This window comes from Elgaria multicarinata, chromosome 7 (assembly GCF_023053635.1).
Source record: "Elgaria multicarinata webbii isolate HBS135686 ecotype San Diego chromosome 7, rElgMul1.1.pri, whole genome shotgun sequence".
In the NCBI taxonomy this organism is placed as follows: Eukaryota; Metazoa; Chordata; class Lepidosauria; order Squamata; family Anguidae; genus Elgaria; species Elgaria multicarinata.
This window is the reverse complement of record NC_086177.1, coordinates 110,570,252-110,586,105: the sequence shown is the minus strand read 5'-3', so window position 1 is coordinate 110,586,105 and position 15,854 is coordinate 110,570,252. Positions and strand designations below refer to the sequence as shown.

Below are 15,854 nucleotides of genomic sequence, written 5' to 3'. Positions count from 1 at the left end.
ATGAGAGCACTCTTCAAATACTTAAAAGGTTGTCACACAGAGGAGGGCCAGGATCTCTTCTCGATCCTCCCAGAGTGCAGGACACGGAATAACGGGCTCAAGTTAAAAGAAGCCAGATTCCAGCTGGACATCAGGAAAAACATCCTGACTGTTAGAGCAGTACGACAATGGAATCAGTTGCCTGGTGAGGTGGTGGGCTCTCCCACACTAGAGGCCTTCAAGAGGCAGCTGGACAACCATCTGTCAGGGATGCTTTAGGGTGGATTCCTGCATTGAGCAGGGGGTTGGACTCGATGGCCTTGTAGGCCCCTCCTACTCTGCTATTCTATGATTCTATGATCAGGAAAAACTTCCTGTTAGAGCAGTACGACAATGGAACCAGTTACCTAGGGAGGTTGTGGGCTCTCCCACCCTAGAGGCCTTCAAGAGGCAGCTGGATAACCATCTGTCAGGGATGCTTTAGGGTGGATTCCTGCATTGAGCAGGGGGTTGGACTCGATGGCCTTGTAGGCCCCTCCTACTCTGCTATTCTATGATTCTATGATTCTAATTTAACCCTTTTGAGTCTAGGTTTTCAAGAAACGACAGAAGTCTGGATGTAAAGACCAAATGACTTTATTACATTTAAACACACTCTTCTTAAGGGTCCACACACAAGGATAGACAATTAGGAGGTTTGGGGAAAAAACACAGACGAATAAAACACACACAGGATAGCAGGGACTAATACCTCCCTCTCCCCCCCCCCCCCGTTCTCAATCAGACTAATTGAATACACACGCACTCCCCGCCTCAAAACACTCTTCAGCCGTAACTCGGCAAAGGTCCCTTGCCCCAGTACCCAAACCTAAACTACAACGAAACAACATGTAACGCTCTGACTCGACCTATTGTCGCTCACCTTGACTCGGCTCAATGGCCACTCGAGCTAAACTCTTTTCCTCGGTGCTACGCGGAGCTCCGCCATCCATCCGGCCCGGCCTGGATGCTCCTTGCTCACACGCGCACGCACCGGACTCCAACACCCACGGGAAAGAGGGCAAGCCCTTGGGTGCCCAAGCTTTTATCTCTTTGGGGGCACCTAAGTCTCCCAATCCATCCCAACCAATCAGAAGTCCTCAGAAGCCCCCAGCCTCACCCAAAGGGAGAGGGGACACTCCTGGAGCCTGGCCAGCTGCAGCTGGATACTTTTTCAGACACAGAATGTACTCCCACCAGTTCCAGCCCGGTTAGCTGTTATCAGGTGCTAGGCGCCATGGGAAGGCGCGTCCTTGGCCTCTGCAGCTCTTCTACTCCCTTTCGGACACAAAGAAACCCATCTCCTTCCACCCAGGATGAAAAGTTAAGATGTTCCTTAAAGGGCCCATGGGCCAAACCCATGATCCACCAGTTGCTGGGGAACATGGGTGGGAGGGTGCTGTTGCACCCTCTTAAATTGGGGGTTCTAGCCATGATGAGCTAGAAGTGTGCTGTTGTACTCATGTCCTGCTTTGGTGGTCCCTGGTCGACAGCTGGTTGGTGACTGTGTGAACAGAGTGCTGGACTACCGTATTTCTTCGATTCTAAGACGCCATCGATTCTAAGGCGCACCCCATTTTTAGAGCTGCTTATTTAGGGAAAAAAGTGCGTCTTAGAATCGAAGAAATACGGTAGATGGACCCTTGGTCTGATCCAGCAGGGCACTTTTTACATTCTTATGAAGGAGAGCATTTGGATCAATTACAGGAACTTTTCATTCCTCTTAAGCATTCGCAGAACGCCCTGACAAAGCTAATATGGCTGCCATGGCCCAGGACTGTTCTTAACCGCCTATGCATGCATTTCTACATGCCCAAGAAGGGCTCGATCATGCCCGCCGTTCGCCTATCACTTCATTTTGTCTCTTTTGTTTTAAAAGTGTGTCTTCTAGCAAATAGTTAGTTTCATCCGAGGCAAAGACCAGTTTCTCCTCCCCCTCTCTGAGATAAGTTGTAGTTGAATCCGGGCGAGGGAATGATAGAAGGAATGGGTATAATTTACGAGGAGAGATGATAGGACAGGATGCAAGTGTAGCCTCAAGGACATTTCTTCACAATCAGTTTGGGGGAGCACAATATCTGTGCCTCTGTGCTTCAACCTAATCACATTCTGAGGGGGAGGAATTATTTAAGACAGCTGAAAATGGAGTATAGAGGGGCATATCAGATTCAGAATAGAGAAGCAAATATGCAAATGTGGATGGGAGAGGTACGATAACTCTCTGAAGTTAATTATTTGGGAGATAACAGGATAATTTCCAAGGGCAGCTGTTGAGTCGCTGCTATCGGGAAGCGTTCAGGTATAGGGCTGATAAAAGTATGATGGGTTCCCAGTGGTTGCCCTACCTCCGGCATCACTTTCAAAGCCTCATCTTCTTACAGGCATCCTTCTTCGGCACATACACACACACACACACACACACACACACACACGGATCATATGTATGCTTTAATTAGCATATATTGTTCCATGCAACAGCTGCATAGAGCAAGCAGTGAGGATAAACTGACTCTGACTCCCCCACTCACCTGCTTGCTCGCCCGTCCCCTCACCCCCCACTCGCCTGCTTGCTCGCCTGTCCGCTCACCCCCCATTCGCCTGCTTGCTCGCCCATCCGCTCACCCCCCCACTCACCTGCTTGCTCGCCCATCCCCTCACCCCCACTCGCCTGCTTGCTCGCCTGTCCGCTTGCCCCACACTCGCCTGCTTGCTCACCTGTCCGCTTGCCCCCACACTCACCTGCTTGCTCGCCCCTCCATTCGTCCCCCCTGGCCCCCATCTCTCCCCCCCCCCACGATTCCCTCGCCCCCGGCCTGATGGGTACAGCGCTCCATCTCTGACAGATGGTTGTCCAGCTGCCTCTTGAAGGCCTCTAGTGTGGGAGAGCCAAGACAAAGATGGTGTCCAGGAGGATGTATACTAATATGATCATTCAAGAAAACCATCTGACAGAACTATTTTATATATATATATATATATATATATATATATATATATATATATATTCTACATGTGACCGCTGATCAAATCCCATCTCTCTCTCTCTCTCTCTTTCTCTCTCTGGTGGTTGGCAACACATTTTAGGTGAAATAATCATTGAATGTCAATTACTTATTCATGACAGTTTAAGATAGCAATAATTACCCTGGTTTCCCAGAACTCTCTTAAAATGAAAATGGTTTTTCCCCTTGAAATATTTTCCCCTCTGCAGTGAAATTACCCAGGTGGAGGTAGGTTGTAGTGGTGGGAAAACCTCCACAGAGCTAATCCAAAATTACTGAAATTGTGAAAGGGCTCAGGTGTGAAGCTCTGTGCTGGAGGAGAGGCACCATTCTTTAAACTTCTCTCAAGGTACCCATCTTCCATATGGGCCTTCATACAACAGGTATAATATATGTCCCATTTGGTTTATAGACTGGGCTAGGAGATGTATGCAGGGTGTGGCGAATTTGGATAAGGAGACGTTTTTCTCCTTCTCCGATAATACTAGAACCCAATGGGGTCATCCCATGAATCTGATTGGTGGGTGGTTCAGGACAAATAAAAGGAAGGACTTCTTCACACAGCACGTACTTGAACTATGGAATTCACTATCACAAGATGTAGCGATGGCCACCAATTTTGATGGCTTTAAACGGGGGTTGGGTCAATTCCTGGGGGAGAAGGCTATCCATGGCTACTAGCCCTGATGGCTATGTGCTACTTCCAGAATCTGAGGCAGTGAGCCTATATACACTAGTTGCTGCAGAACATGGGTGGGAGGGTGCTATTGCAACATGTCCTGCTTGTCCATCCCTGGGCAATGGCTGGTTGGCCACTGTGTGAACAGAGTGCTGGACTAGATGGACCTTTGGTCTGATCCATCATGGCACTTTTTATGTTCTTATGAAGGAAAGCATTTGGATCAATTACAGGAACTTTTCATTCCTCTTAAGCAGTCGAGGAATGCCCTGACAAAGCTAATATGGCTGTCATGGCCCAGGACTGGGAGTTCTTGGAGACTGAAACGTTGATCAAAAGTGACTCTGAAGGAGCATCAGAAACAGTTCCTGGTCCTTTTGAAATGGGGTGCAGAATTCCTTTCCCTTAAGGCTTGTCAAAGTTGACCAGGAGGAGCAGTTCAGGGAGCAACAGAATAATGTTAAGCCTTCCTGGCCTCAACCCATGTTTTCCTTCTGGTCTGAGGCTTGACGTGCCATGCAATGAGAAGTGATGCCGCGTAAGAGTCGTTCCACAACATGGCCTCACGGTGATTAGGAAGCACTGAAGTGTGCGGCCAAATTATTTCATATGGGCTTTGGAATGGCTTCACCAACCCACCAAGTCATCACAGCGCTGGAAGCAATTTGACAAAAAGATGCTGTGAACCACGGAAGATACATGTATTCTGGCCCCATGGCTGTACATCTTGATTTGTTAGGGGTGTCAAAACTGGGAGCGGGCAAGTTGGTCATCATCACGGCCCCCTTTGAAAATATGGGAGCTCCAAGCATCCTGCTTCTAAGGAGAGAATTCACGATAACATAGATAAAATAAGTGAGTAACTTCCACTCATTCTCACTGAAGGAGACATCTGGTCAAGCTGGAGCGTGTTCAGAGGAGGGCAACCAGGATGATCAGGGGTCTGGAAACAAAGCCCTATGAAGAGAGACTGAAAGAACTGGGCATGTTTAGCCTGGAGAAGAAAAGATTGAGGGGAGACATGATAGCACTCTTCAAATACTTGAAAGGTTGTCCCACAGAGGAGGGCCAGGATCTCTTCTCGATCCTCCCAGAGTGCAGGACACGGAATAACGGGCTCAAGTTACAGGAAGCCAGATTCCAGATGGACATCAGGAAAAACTTCCTGACTGTTAGAGCAGTGCAACAATGGAACCAGTGACCTGAGGAGGTTGTGGGCTCTCCCACACTAGAGGCCTTCAAGAGGCGGCTGGACGATCATCTATCAGGGATGCTTTAGGGTTGATTCCTGCATTGAGCAGGGGGTTGGACTTGATGGCCTTGTAGGCCCCTTCCAACTCTGCTATTCTATGATTCTATGATATATCTCTGCACCTCTTGACTGATTCCATGCCTGCCTACTGTCTCCACTTCTCCAACTTCTAGTTATATCTCAAGCCAGCATTGGTATCTGTCAATACTTACACCAGGGTAGGGATGTGCTATCACTCTCCTACTTTACCTCCAAACACTTGGGGGTTCTTTGAGTATGTGATAGCAAGGCTGGAAAAGCCCGATAGAGTGCTATGCTCCACTTTCTCCTATCCCGAGGCAACCCCCACTTATTGTATGGAAGGCAGAGGTGGCGACAGTGAAACTCCCATTGATAACACTTCACAGGCTGGCTACATTCAAGGAGACACCCATGTCTCACTATCAACTCACCCAGTAAAGGCATGAGTCAACTCACAGAATAAAGGCGTGAGACACCTCACAGAGGATTACTCTAGCAATACAGTAAGACTCAGATGCTCCATAAGGCAAGACAGGACCGGGACATTGTGGACCATCTTTGCTGGTCTCAGTCACTCCGTCCTCCCCATCTGGATTTGGGACTGAAAGACCCAGGAAAGGTGTGGGTGCATGGAGGGTAAAGTTGTTAGGAAAGGAAAGGAACCTCTTGTGCAAGCACTGAGTCATTACTGACTCTTGGAGGGACGCCAGCTTTCGCTGATGTTTTCTTGGCAGGCCTTATAGCAGGGTGGTTTGCTGTTGCCTTCCCCGGCCATTATTCCCTTTCCCCCAGCTAACTGGGTACTCATTTTACCGACCTCAGGAGGATGGAAGGCTGAGTCGACCCGAGCCGGCTGCCTGAAACCAGCCTCCGCTGGGATCGAACTCAGGCCGTGGGGAGAGTTTCAGCTGCAGAAACTGCTGCTTTACCGCTCTGCGCCACACGAGGCTTTCCTCGTAAGCACAATTTGTGGCATTGCACAACATCAATGACTTAGTTTCTTGGCTTTGTTGAGTTTGGACCAAACTGGCATATTTTTTGATGATTGATGCAATAATACGGACTGTGAGTGGAAGGTGAAAGAGGCAAAATAGTGTGCTCCTACTCCGTTTTGCCCTTCGGTTCCTGTGGCCTTTCCTGCTGCCACCTAGTGGCGATCTACATTTCTCTGGTTGCCTCCAACAAACCAGACTCAAAACTCTCTAGGTCTCAGTTAGCCGCCTTAGGTGGTGCGGATTAGCTATTAGATGCGGATGGATAACTGATAAAAGGAGGCCTCGTATTTTCAAATAACGAAGTTTAAGTATTACTGCAAGAAAATGTTCTGAAATCCAAATGGTTTGGATCCAAACTAGGGATGGACAAACAAGTGATGTCTATGATTGCCCAAATTCGCCAAACACGATGCTGAAGTTAGTGTCAGCTCATGTGTTTGTGCTCTCTTTGTTTATTTGTTTGTCTTGCTTGTATAGGAAAGGTGTGAAAATGTGCAATGTCAGACATGATCACAAACCAGGGATAAACACATCCAGATGGACTAAGGCCACAGCTAGACCTAAAGTTTATCCTGGGATCATCCAGGATTCGCCCCTGCCTGAGCACTGGATCCCCTGTGTGTCAACTAGATGAACAGGTTTGACCCCTGGACAATCCAGGGATAAATCTTAGGCTAGCTATGGCCTAACTAGACTAATGTTCCTATTTTATGCAGGTCCGTATCGAAGCAATATATTACTACTATTGGTCCAGTTCTCTCCATCTGTTGTCCAGTTCTACCACCTATGACTCTTTCTTTCCTCTAGGGCTGTTTACCTTTATTATTTTTAATTAGTTTCTCCCTCTCTCTCTCTCTCCTCAGATCCAATCAATCAAGAGAGTGGTTTCTTGTTCATTAAGTTTCTATTTCCTCAGTTAAAACTTCCCTTTCTTTCTGTGACGTTCTGTTGAAGTTTATAATCTCCTGCTGCCTCAACAAAAAATCCTGGCCTCTATGTTACAACTAAACATTTAGACTATCAACTTTTTGCCTTAAACTGATTAGCATACACACATGCCACCAAACTAAAAGCCAAAAATGAAGGACAGGTGTGTTCCTTCACACAGGCATAATAAAACTGCTTGAAAGCACTGGGTTCAATTCTAAAGCTCAGCATGCAGGGATGATTTCATACCTATTAAAAAATTAAACAAACTTCGAATCATAGAATAATAGAATAGTAGAGTTGGAAGGGGGCTATAAGGCCATTGAGTCCAACCCCGTGCTCAATGCAGGAGTCCACCCTAAAGCATCCCTGACAGATGGTTGTCCAGCTGCCTCTTGAAGGCCTCTAGTATGGGAGAGCCCACAACCTCCCTAGGTAACTGGTTCCATTGCCGTACTGCTCTAACAGTTTTCCCTGATGTCCAGCCGGAATCTGGCTTCCTGTCACTTGAGCCCGTTATTCCGTGTCCTGCACTCTGGGAGGACCGAGAAGAGATCCTGGCCCTCCTCTGTGTGATAACCTTTTAAGTATTTGAAGAGTGCTACCATGTCTCCCCTCAATCTTCTCTTCTCCAGGCTAAACATGCCCAGTTCTTTCAGTCTCTCTTCATAGGGCTTTGTTTCCAGACCCCTGATCATCCTGGTTGCCCTCCTCTGAACATGCTCCAGCTTGTCCAGATGTCTCCTTCAGTGAGAATGAGTGGAAGTTGCTCACTTATTTTATCTATGTTATCGTGAATTCTCTCCTTAGAAGCAGGATGCTTGGAGCTCCCATATTTTCAAAGGGGGCCGTGATGATGACCAACTTGCCCGCTCCCAGTTTTGACACCCCTAACAAATCAAGATGTACAGCCATGGGGCCAGAATACATGTATCTTCTGTGGTTCACAGCATCTTTTTGTCAAATTGCTTCCAGCGCTGTGATGACTTTGTGGGTTGGTGAAGCCATTCCAAAGCCCATATGAAATAATTTGACCACACACTTCAGTGCTTCCTAATCAACATGAGGCCATGTTGTGGAACGACTCTTAAGCGGCATCACTTCTCATTGCATTGCACGTCAAGCCTCAGACCAGAAGGAAAACAATTCCGTGTCCTGCACTCTGGGAGGATCGAGAAGAGATCCTGGCCCTCCTCTGGGTGACAACCTTTCAAGTATTTGAAGAGTGCTTCATCCCTCCATGCTCTGTCCTTGGCTTTTGCAGGACCCTGGGACCATCCCTAAACTATTAGGTTCTACACCCTCAATCTCAGTATCTGAAGCTTGGAACACATGGTGACACTAATTCTCTAGGTGAAAGGTAATGAACTGGGACCATAACAATTTGCTATTTTGACACCCCTTCTGAAATTCTGAATATTCATGGTGTGAAAAGCATCCTTTGTTTTTCAAAAAATAACCCAAACCCAAGGGGATTCTCTCTTCCGAAGAATGTGAGATTATCTGGCATATTCCCACCCACCACAAACATTAAATTCCACACATCCCTCTTTGAGATTTCTTCTTTTTTGTAAGGAAAACACACTCCTCTGTTTAGCTGTAATGAGCGGGTGCCCCTGAAATCGCTGCCTGTCTACACTGTGCCATTTTTACCGTCATGCCAACCAGTTAAAGGGGGTCTGATGAGATTTGAATCTTTGTGATCTTCAGGGTTCAATGAGTCGCTTTCAGGCTAGTATGCTGATAGCGAAACGTGAGGATGGCACTTCTTTGCGATTAATTAACCTCCAAGGATGGGGTGGAAGAAACAGTGATCTTAAAAGGGCTTCTTCTCTTGCGGATAGCATCATTTATTTCGTCTTCTTCTTTTGCTCCCTGCTTTCGTATATGAATTGTGACGTCCCGGAGGCTTCAGCCATCTGGACTAATGAAGTGGGACACCTCCGATGCTCAGCAACAGGGAAGAAGGAAAGTGGTACAATTGCTCTTCGAGAGCCAAGCTGACATTATTGCCTGTTCTCAGGAGAAACACCTTCCCGTGCTGTTTGCTTTATGGGCAGATCATTTCCCACTCTTGGAGTTTATCCGTTCTGCCAGCGTCTCCCTTTCCTGAAGAGAGAATGTGTGCCACGGATCTGACCAGCCGCCCCGCTCCATGAATTCGGAACATGCCCGGAGGGAGTGTACATGCATAGAACTCCTCCATGTGGAGAGAGACCCTGGGACCATTTACCCCCACCCCATCCCATTATCTGGAGGAGCATCACGTGCATCCATCAGATGCACAAAGCTCTTTCTAATTCTAGCCATATATGTGCAGAGGCCAGGAGCATGGTAACAGTCATATTTTTGGTGAGGAGCAGGGCTCTGAGTTCTGCACAGGGCTAGACCAAATGCAACCCTACAATCCCCCCTTGCATTTTTTTAATGCATAGCAGGGACATCTTAGCCCACCCCATGTGTATATGTGGTTCAAGTATATCATAGAAACATAGAATGGTAGAGCTGGAAGGGGCCTCTAAGGCCATCGAGTCCAACCCCCTGCTCAAGGCAGGAATCCACCTTCAAGCATCCCTGACAGATGGTTGTCCAGCTGCCTCTTGAAGGCCTCTAATGTGAGAGAGCCCACAACCTCCCTAGCTCCTTGTTTCCATTGCCATACCGCTCTAACAGTTAGGAAGTTTTTCCTGATGTCTAGCCGAAATCTGGCTTCCTGTAACTTAAGTGTGTTAGTCAGTGTCCTGCACTGTGGGATGATTTAGAAGAGATGGTTCCCTTATTTCTGTTTTGTGTAATCCCTTCCGCCTTCATGTGTTTTAATGTGATTTTAGACTGTAAGCCTCTAGGCAGGGTATTGCTGTTTTATTTGTATATTCTGTACAGCACCAAGTACATTGTGGGTGCTATATTATTATTATTATTATTATTATTATTATTATTATTATTATTAATCCTGGCCCTCCTCTTTGTGATGACCTTTCAAGTATATGCACATTTAAAAAATGGTTTTCATTCTTGCTCCCTCTGCACTGAGGTCACCCATAGATTTATAGGAACGTTTTTGAGCCATTCTACGCAATGTGGTAGTGAAAGACTGGACTGTACCACTTTTCAGCCTGCAGGTGGTCATGTGTGTGTGTAGATCATATTTCTTCATGCGCCTCCTTTTAATAAGCTCTCAGCATGTAGCAAACTGACACAAGAGAGTTTTTGCTAAACTTTTCTTCCCACTGTGTACGTTTTTGTGTTGCTAAACACTGAAAATGGTGGGTGGGTGTCGATAGCAATTTGTGGACATTGCAGCCACAATTTGCATCCTTTGTGTGAATATTTTTAGAATGTCAGCCTGAGGGCAGGGGTTGTCATCTTTACTGATTTATTGTAAGCCGCTCTGGGAGCCTTTTAGGCTGAGGTGCAGGATAAAAATACTCTAAATAAATCATAATCTCTGCCGCCTTTGCATAATTTCTGCATTTTTCATTGCAATTTGCATAACCTGTGAAAATTTATTTATTTATTTATTTATTTATTACATTTATATACCGCCCCCATCGCTAGAGCTCTCTGGGCGGTTTACAGAAATTCTAAAATGAGATAAAAACAAGTAAACAAAATTTAAAATTCTAAAACAAAGAACATACATACATGAAGCATTAAAAACTGTTAAAATAGAAGTGTGGGTGATTAAGATGTGCCGCCATATGCCTGGGCAAAGAGGAAAGTCTTAACCTGGCGCCGGAAAGATAGCAGCGTTGGCACTAGGCAAGCCTCATCAGGGAAATAATTCCATAGTCTGAGGGCCACCACCGAAAAGGCCCTGTCCCTCATTGCCACACTCCAAGCCTCTCTCGGAGTAGGCACCTGGAGGAGGACCTTAGATGTTGAACGTAGTGACTGGGTATATTCACGTCGGGAGAGGCGTTCCGTCAGGTATTGTGGTCCCAAGCCGTGTAAGGCTTTATCGGTCAAAACCAGCACCTTGAATTGGGCTCGGAAACATACAGGCAGCCAGTGCAAGCGGACCAGAACAGGTGTTATATGGTCGAACCTTCTGGTTCCCGAAATCAATCTGGCTGCTGCATTTTGCACGAGCTGCAGCTTCCGAACCATCTTCAAAGGCAGCCCTACGTAGAGTGCATTGCAGTAATCTAACTTGGAGGTTACCAGAGCATGGACAACTGAAGCCAGGTTATCCCTGTCCAAATTGCAGCCATAATTTGTGCAAATTGCTATTCATGCAAATACCCCCCCCCCCCAATAAACATCCGCTAACTGGCCCGACTTGATGCAGATTCCTCAGACCAGCTTGCGGGAAAGTCCATGAGATGCCAGGTTCCAGACGGATTCCTTGGATATCCCTAGTTAATCGTAACCAACAGTCTTACTCAGAATAAAACAGTTTCATCTGTGTCATGAATGGGATTTCAAAGTGTTTAACTTGAGCTGGATCAACTCCTCCACTTTGCCACCCCTTTATCGACTCATCTTCTTGCATTATTAAAATGTCTCTCTTTTCTCTCCCCCCTAATGTTCTGTATCTAATGTCCACAATGAATATTAGCAGAGATAAGTCAAGGTAGATTCTCTTTGAAAGTAAAGAGAGCTGAGAATATTTGTATTGCATTAGACGCAGCCCTTGTTCGGTTTTCTTTCCCGGCTCCTTTCTTCGCGTTTCGGTTCTTCAATTTGTTCATGGGCTCACTCTTTTCTTGGGGCATTCAGTAATTCACAATGGCTCTCTCCGGCTTTATTACAAATTAATGAGATTCTCACTGCATTACATAATTAAGTACAGTGGTCGTCGCCATCGCATAATGAACTCTCCCTCAAAAGCACATAGATCCACTTGGCACCTTTTCTGAATTCACCACAGGAGACGGCTTAGCTGTCCGCAAAAGTAGGTTGAGGATGCTCACATCCTACAGGTTCTAATCCCTGAAGGCCCAAAGTAACAAACGAATTGGGCACCACGCAGTTTAATATGCAAGGGAAGAGTTCTCAAGGGCGCTTTTTCATAACTGAGGTGGGAAAGGAGCCTCTTTGAGGGGGAAGCGACGACACGGAAAGCATGTTTGGGAATATGAAAAATGAGTTTGTCTGTATGGCCTCATGTGGCGCAGAGCAGTAAAGCAGCAGTTTCTGCAGCTGAAACTCTCCCCACGGCCTGAGTTTGATCCCGGCGGAAGCTGGTTTCAGGCAGCCAGCTTGGGTCGACTCAGCCTTCCATCCTCCCGAGGTCGGTAAAATGAGTACCCAGTTAGCTGGGGGAAAGGTAATAATGGCCAGGGAAGGCAACGGCAAACCACCCCGCCAGAAGGCCTGCCAAGAAAATGTCAGCGAAAAGCTGGCATCTCTCCAAGAGTCATTAATGACTCAGTCCTTGCACATTCATTTCCTTTCCTTCCTGTACAGCCAATTCGCCAGGATTCAGTGTGGTCCAGTGAATCCCACCCTGAATCCTGATCTGAGATCTGCTGGGATGTTATTTTGCAAGCATAAAGGGGAGGAAACAGGCTTGCAACGTTTCCACTCCATGGCCCCTAGACCACATGTAGGTGGCCTGCAAGCCGCAGGTGACCTTCACTCAGTCTTCTCTGTGACCTGCAGTGCTGGTGTGGTATCCTATCCACTGTTCCCTGCCACCCAGGTGATCAGTCATGAGTTGGGTGGTGGGAACAGATCCTGAAAGAGAAGAGGGAAGAGTGTTTAACTTATCCAGGCAGAACCTCTCAAAAATTGTAGGGTGGGAAGTGTTTCTTTTTTTTGTGGGGACGGTGGAGTGTAAGTTCTTGGCCTCCTTCAAATGTGAAGGTCTTCAGAGTTTAAAGAAGGCCATCAAATGTTGTCATGAAGTCCCTGCACATTTTTAGGCTGCTGGCAGATTCTGCCTCAAATGGTGTTTCAGGTCAGTTTGGTGGCTCCTAATCAAGCAGGGGGAAAACCAAGACCAAAATTACGCAGGAGGTTGCATGCACCTCACTTTAAAATATTTGTTCCGCTTTCACTATCTTGGTGCTCTTCACTTGTGCTACACTACAACTCCCATCACTGCTAGTCCTGCTGGTGGGGGATAATGGGAGTTGTAGTCCTACCTTGTGTGGAAGGCGTCATGTCGAGGAAGGCTGAGCTAGTTGATGGGTCTTCTGCAGGTTGAGTTTCCAGCAAATCCTCACGCTCTCTTCCCTTCCCTTTTTCAGAGTGATATGTTGGACGTTAACCAGATCATTAAGGACTTGGCCTCCATGGTATACGAGCAGGGTGACACGATAGGTAGGTATCATCATTACCGGTTCTCTTATGATGTTCTTTAAATCTGGGATTTGTGATACGACGGCAGCTTCATTCTCAGAAAAAGATAAGGTGATCTATTGCTGAACGACTTAAGACAAGCTGGAGCATGTTCAGAGGAGGGCAACCAGGATGATCAGGGGTCTGGAAACAAAGCCCTTTGAGGAGAGACTGAAAGAACTGGGCATGTTTAGCCTGGAGAAGAGAAGATGGAGGGGAGACATGATAGCACTCTTCAAATACTTGAAAGGTTGTCACACAGAGGAGGGCCAGGATCTCTTCTCGATCCTCCCAGAGTGCAGGACACGGAATAACGGGCTCAAGTTAAAGGAAGCCAGATTCCGGCTGGACATCAGGAAAAACTTCCTGACTGTTAGAGCAGTACGACAATGGAACCAATTGCCTAGGGAAGTTGTGGGCTCTCCCACACTAGAGGCCTTCAAGAGGCAGCTGAACAACCATCTGTCAAGTATGCTTTAGGGTGGATTCCTGCACTGAGCGGGGGGTTGGACTTGATGGCCTTGTAGGCCCCTTCCAACTCTACTATTCTATGATTCTAAGGGGTCTGGCCTAGCCTTCCCCCTCACAGTCTTGATTTTTATGTGCAGAGTTGACCAAGCAGCTTATAGTGTACGCCTGCACAACCTTTGAGCAATTAAGCCAACTGCAGATGGAGGCTAGCCAGAGGCTGATAAACTGTTGGTTTTTTTTAATTATTATTTTGTTTCCTTCCAGCCTGCCTGGCCCTGCAAGAAAAGGAGAGTTGTCACTCAGCTGGCAAGCTAGAATGCATGTGTTTGGCTAGGCAGGTTCCCAGCAGTACATTTATTTATTTTTATTTATTTATTACACTTATATACCGCCCCCATAGCCAGAGCTCTCTGGACGGTTTACAGAAATTCTAAAATTGAGATGAAAACAAGTATACAAAATTTTAAATTTTGTATACATACATAAAGCATTAAAAACCATTAAAAAAATAAACATGTGGGTGATTACGATGTGCCGCCATATGCCTGGGCAAAGAGGAAAGTCTTAATCTGGTGCCGGAAAGATAGCAGCGTTGGCACTAGGCAAGCCTCGTCAGGGAGATCATTCTATAAGTCTGGGGACCACCGCCGAAAAGGCCCTGTCCCTCGTTGCCACACTCCGAGCCTCTCTTGGAGTAGGCACCCGGAGGAGGACCTTAGTTGTTGAACGTAGTGACCGGGTATATTCACGTCGGGAGAGGCGTTCCGTCAGGTATTGTGGTCCCAAGCCGTGTAAGGCTTTATAGGTCAAAACCAGCACCTTGAATTGGGCTCGGAAACATACAGGCAGCCAGTGCAAGCGGACAGAGCAGGTGTTATATGGTCGAACCTTCTGGTTCCCGAAATCAATCTGGCTGCTGCATTTTGCATGAGCTGCAGCTTCCGAACCGTTTTCAAACACAGCCCTACGTAGAGCGCATTGCAGTTATCTAACCTGGAGGTTACCAGAGCATGGACAACTGAAGCAAGGTTATCCCTGTCCGGATAGGGGCGTAGCTGGGCCACCAACCGGAGTTTGTAGAAGGCACTCTGTGCCACTGAGGTCATCTGAGCCTCAAGTGACAATGATGGATCTAAAAGAACCCCCAAGCTATGAACCTGCTCCTTCAGGGTGAGTGCAATCCCACATGAAGCTATCACACCACAGGGCCCACTGAGAGATCAAGGGGAGACAGCATCAGCAAGCTAACAGCAGAGGGGGTGGGGAATGGGCCACTTCACACAAGAGGCCGACTGCCGTGACCAGGTCTGTCCCCCTTAGGGTGGGGGGGAAGGAGTTTAAGGCTATCAATCGGAATCAGATTCTGAAGCAGAAGAGGCAGCACCAGAAACATTCCAGCCTATATGTGGAGTGGAGGAGGGGATTCTCACAGGCTCGTCACCAGCTGGGGATGACCCTTCGCTGGACCTTATCAGTAAAAGCTTTAACAACTCACAGTCTGGGGGAAATCAGTAATCTTCAGAGGGGGAAGGGACTTCAGAGTGGGCTGATCCTAGAGTCTGCCACAGACTCAAACGGGCGGGGCTAAAAGAAGCGAACGGTGATCGGCTTGGCTAGATTCTCACCAAAGGCTTCTTCAGAACAAGCCTCCTTGAAGTTAAAGGGGGCTTAGGGAAAAGTCTTTCCCTTTTGTTGAATGGACAATTGTCTCACTTAGCACCACACTTCAAGAAGGACGCAGACAAGCTGGAGCGTGTTCAGAGGAGGGCAACCAGGATGATCAGGGGTCTGGAAACAAAGCCCTATGAGGAGAGACTGAAAGAACTGGGCATGTTTAGCCTGGAGAAGAGAAGATTGAGGGGAGACATGATAGCACTCTTCAAATACTGAAAAGGTTGTCACACAGAGGAGGGCCAGGATCTCTTCTTGATCCTCCCAGAGTGCAGGACACGGAATAACGGGCTCAAGTTAAAGGAAGCCAGATCCCAGCTGGACATCAGGAAAAACTTCCTGACTGTTAGAGCAGTACGACAATGGAATCAGTTACCTAGGGAGGTTGTGGGCTCTCCCACACTAGAGGCCTTCAAGAGGCAGCTGGACAACCATCTGTCAGAGATGCTTTAGGGTGGATTCCTGCATTGAGCAGGGGGTTGGACTCGATGGCCTTGTAGGCCCCTTCCAGCTCTGCTATTCTGTGATTC

General features: G+C 47.2%; 1 protein-coding gene across 2 annotated transcripts in view; it reads left to right on the top strand.

Moving 5' to 3' along the window:
- Positions 1-15,854, top strand: part of TSNARE1 (t-SNARE domain containing 1) — a 504,015-nt gene that overhangs the window by 350,440 nt on the left and 137,721 nt on the right. For both annotated transcript variants that reach the window (XM_063131213.1, XM_063131212.1), the window contains exon 10: positions 13,092-13,164. In XM_063131213.1, the coding sequence (XP_062987283.1) occupies positions 13,092-13,164 (73 nt within the window). The remainder of the gene's footprint in view (positions 1-13,091; positions 13,165-15,854) is intronic.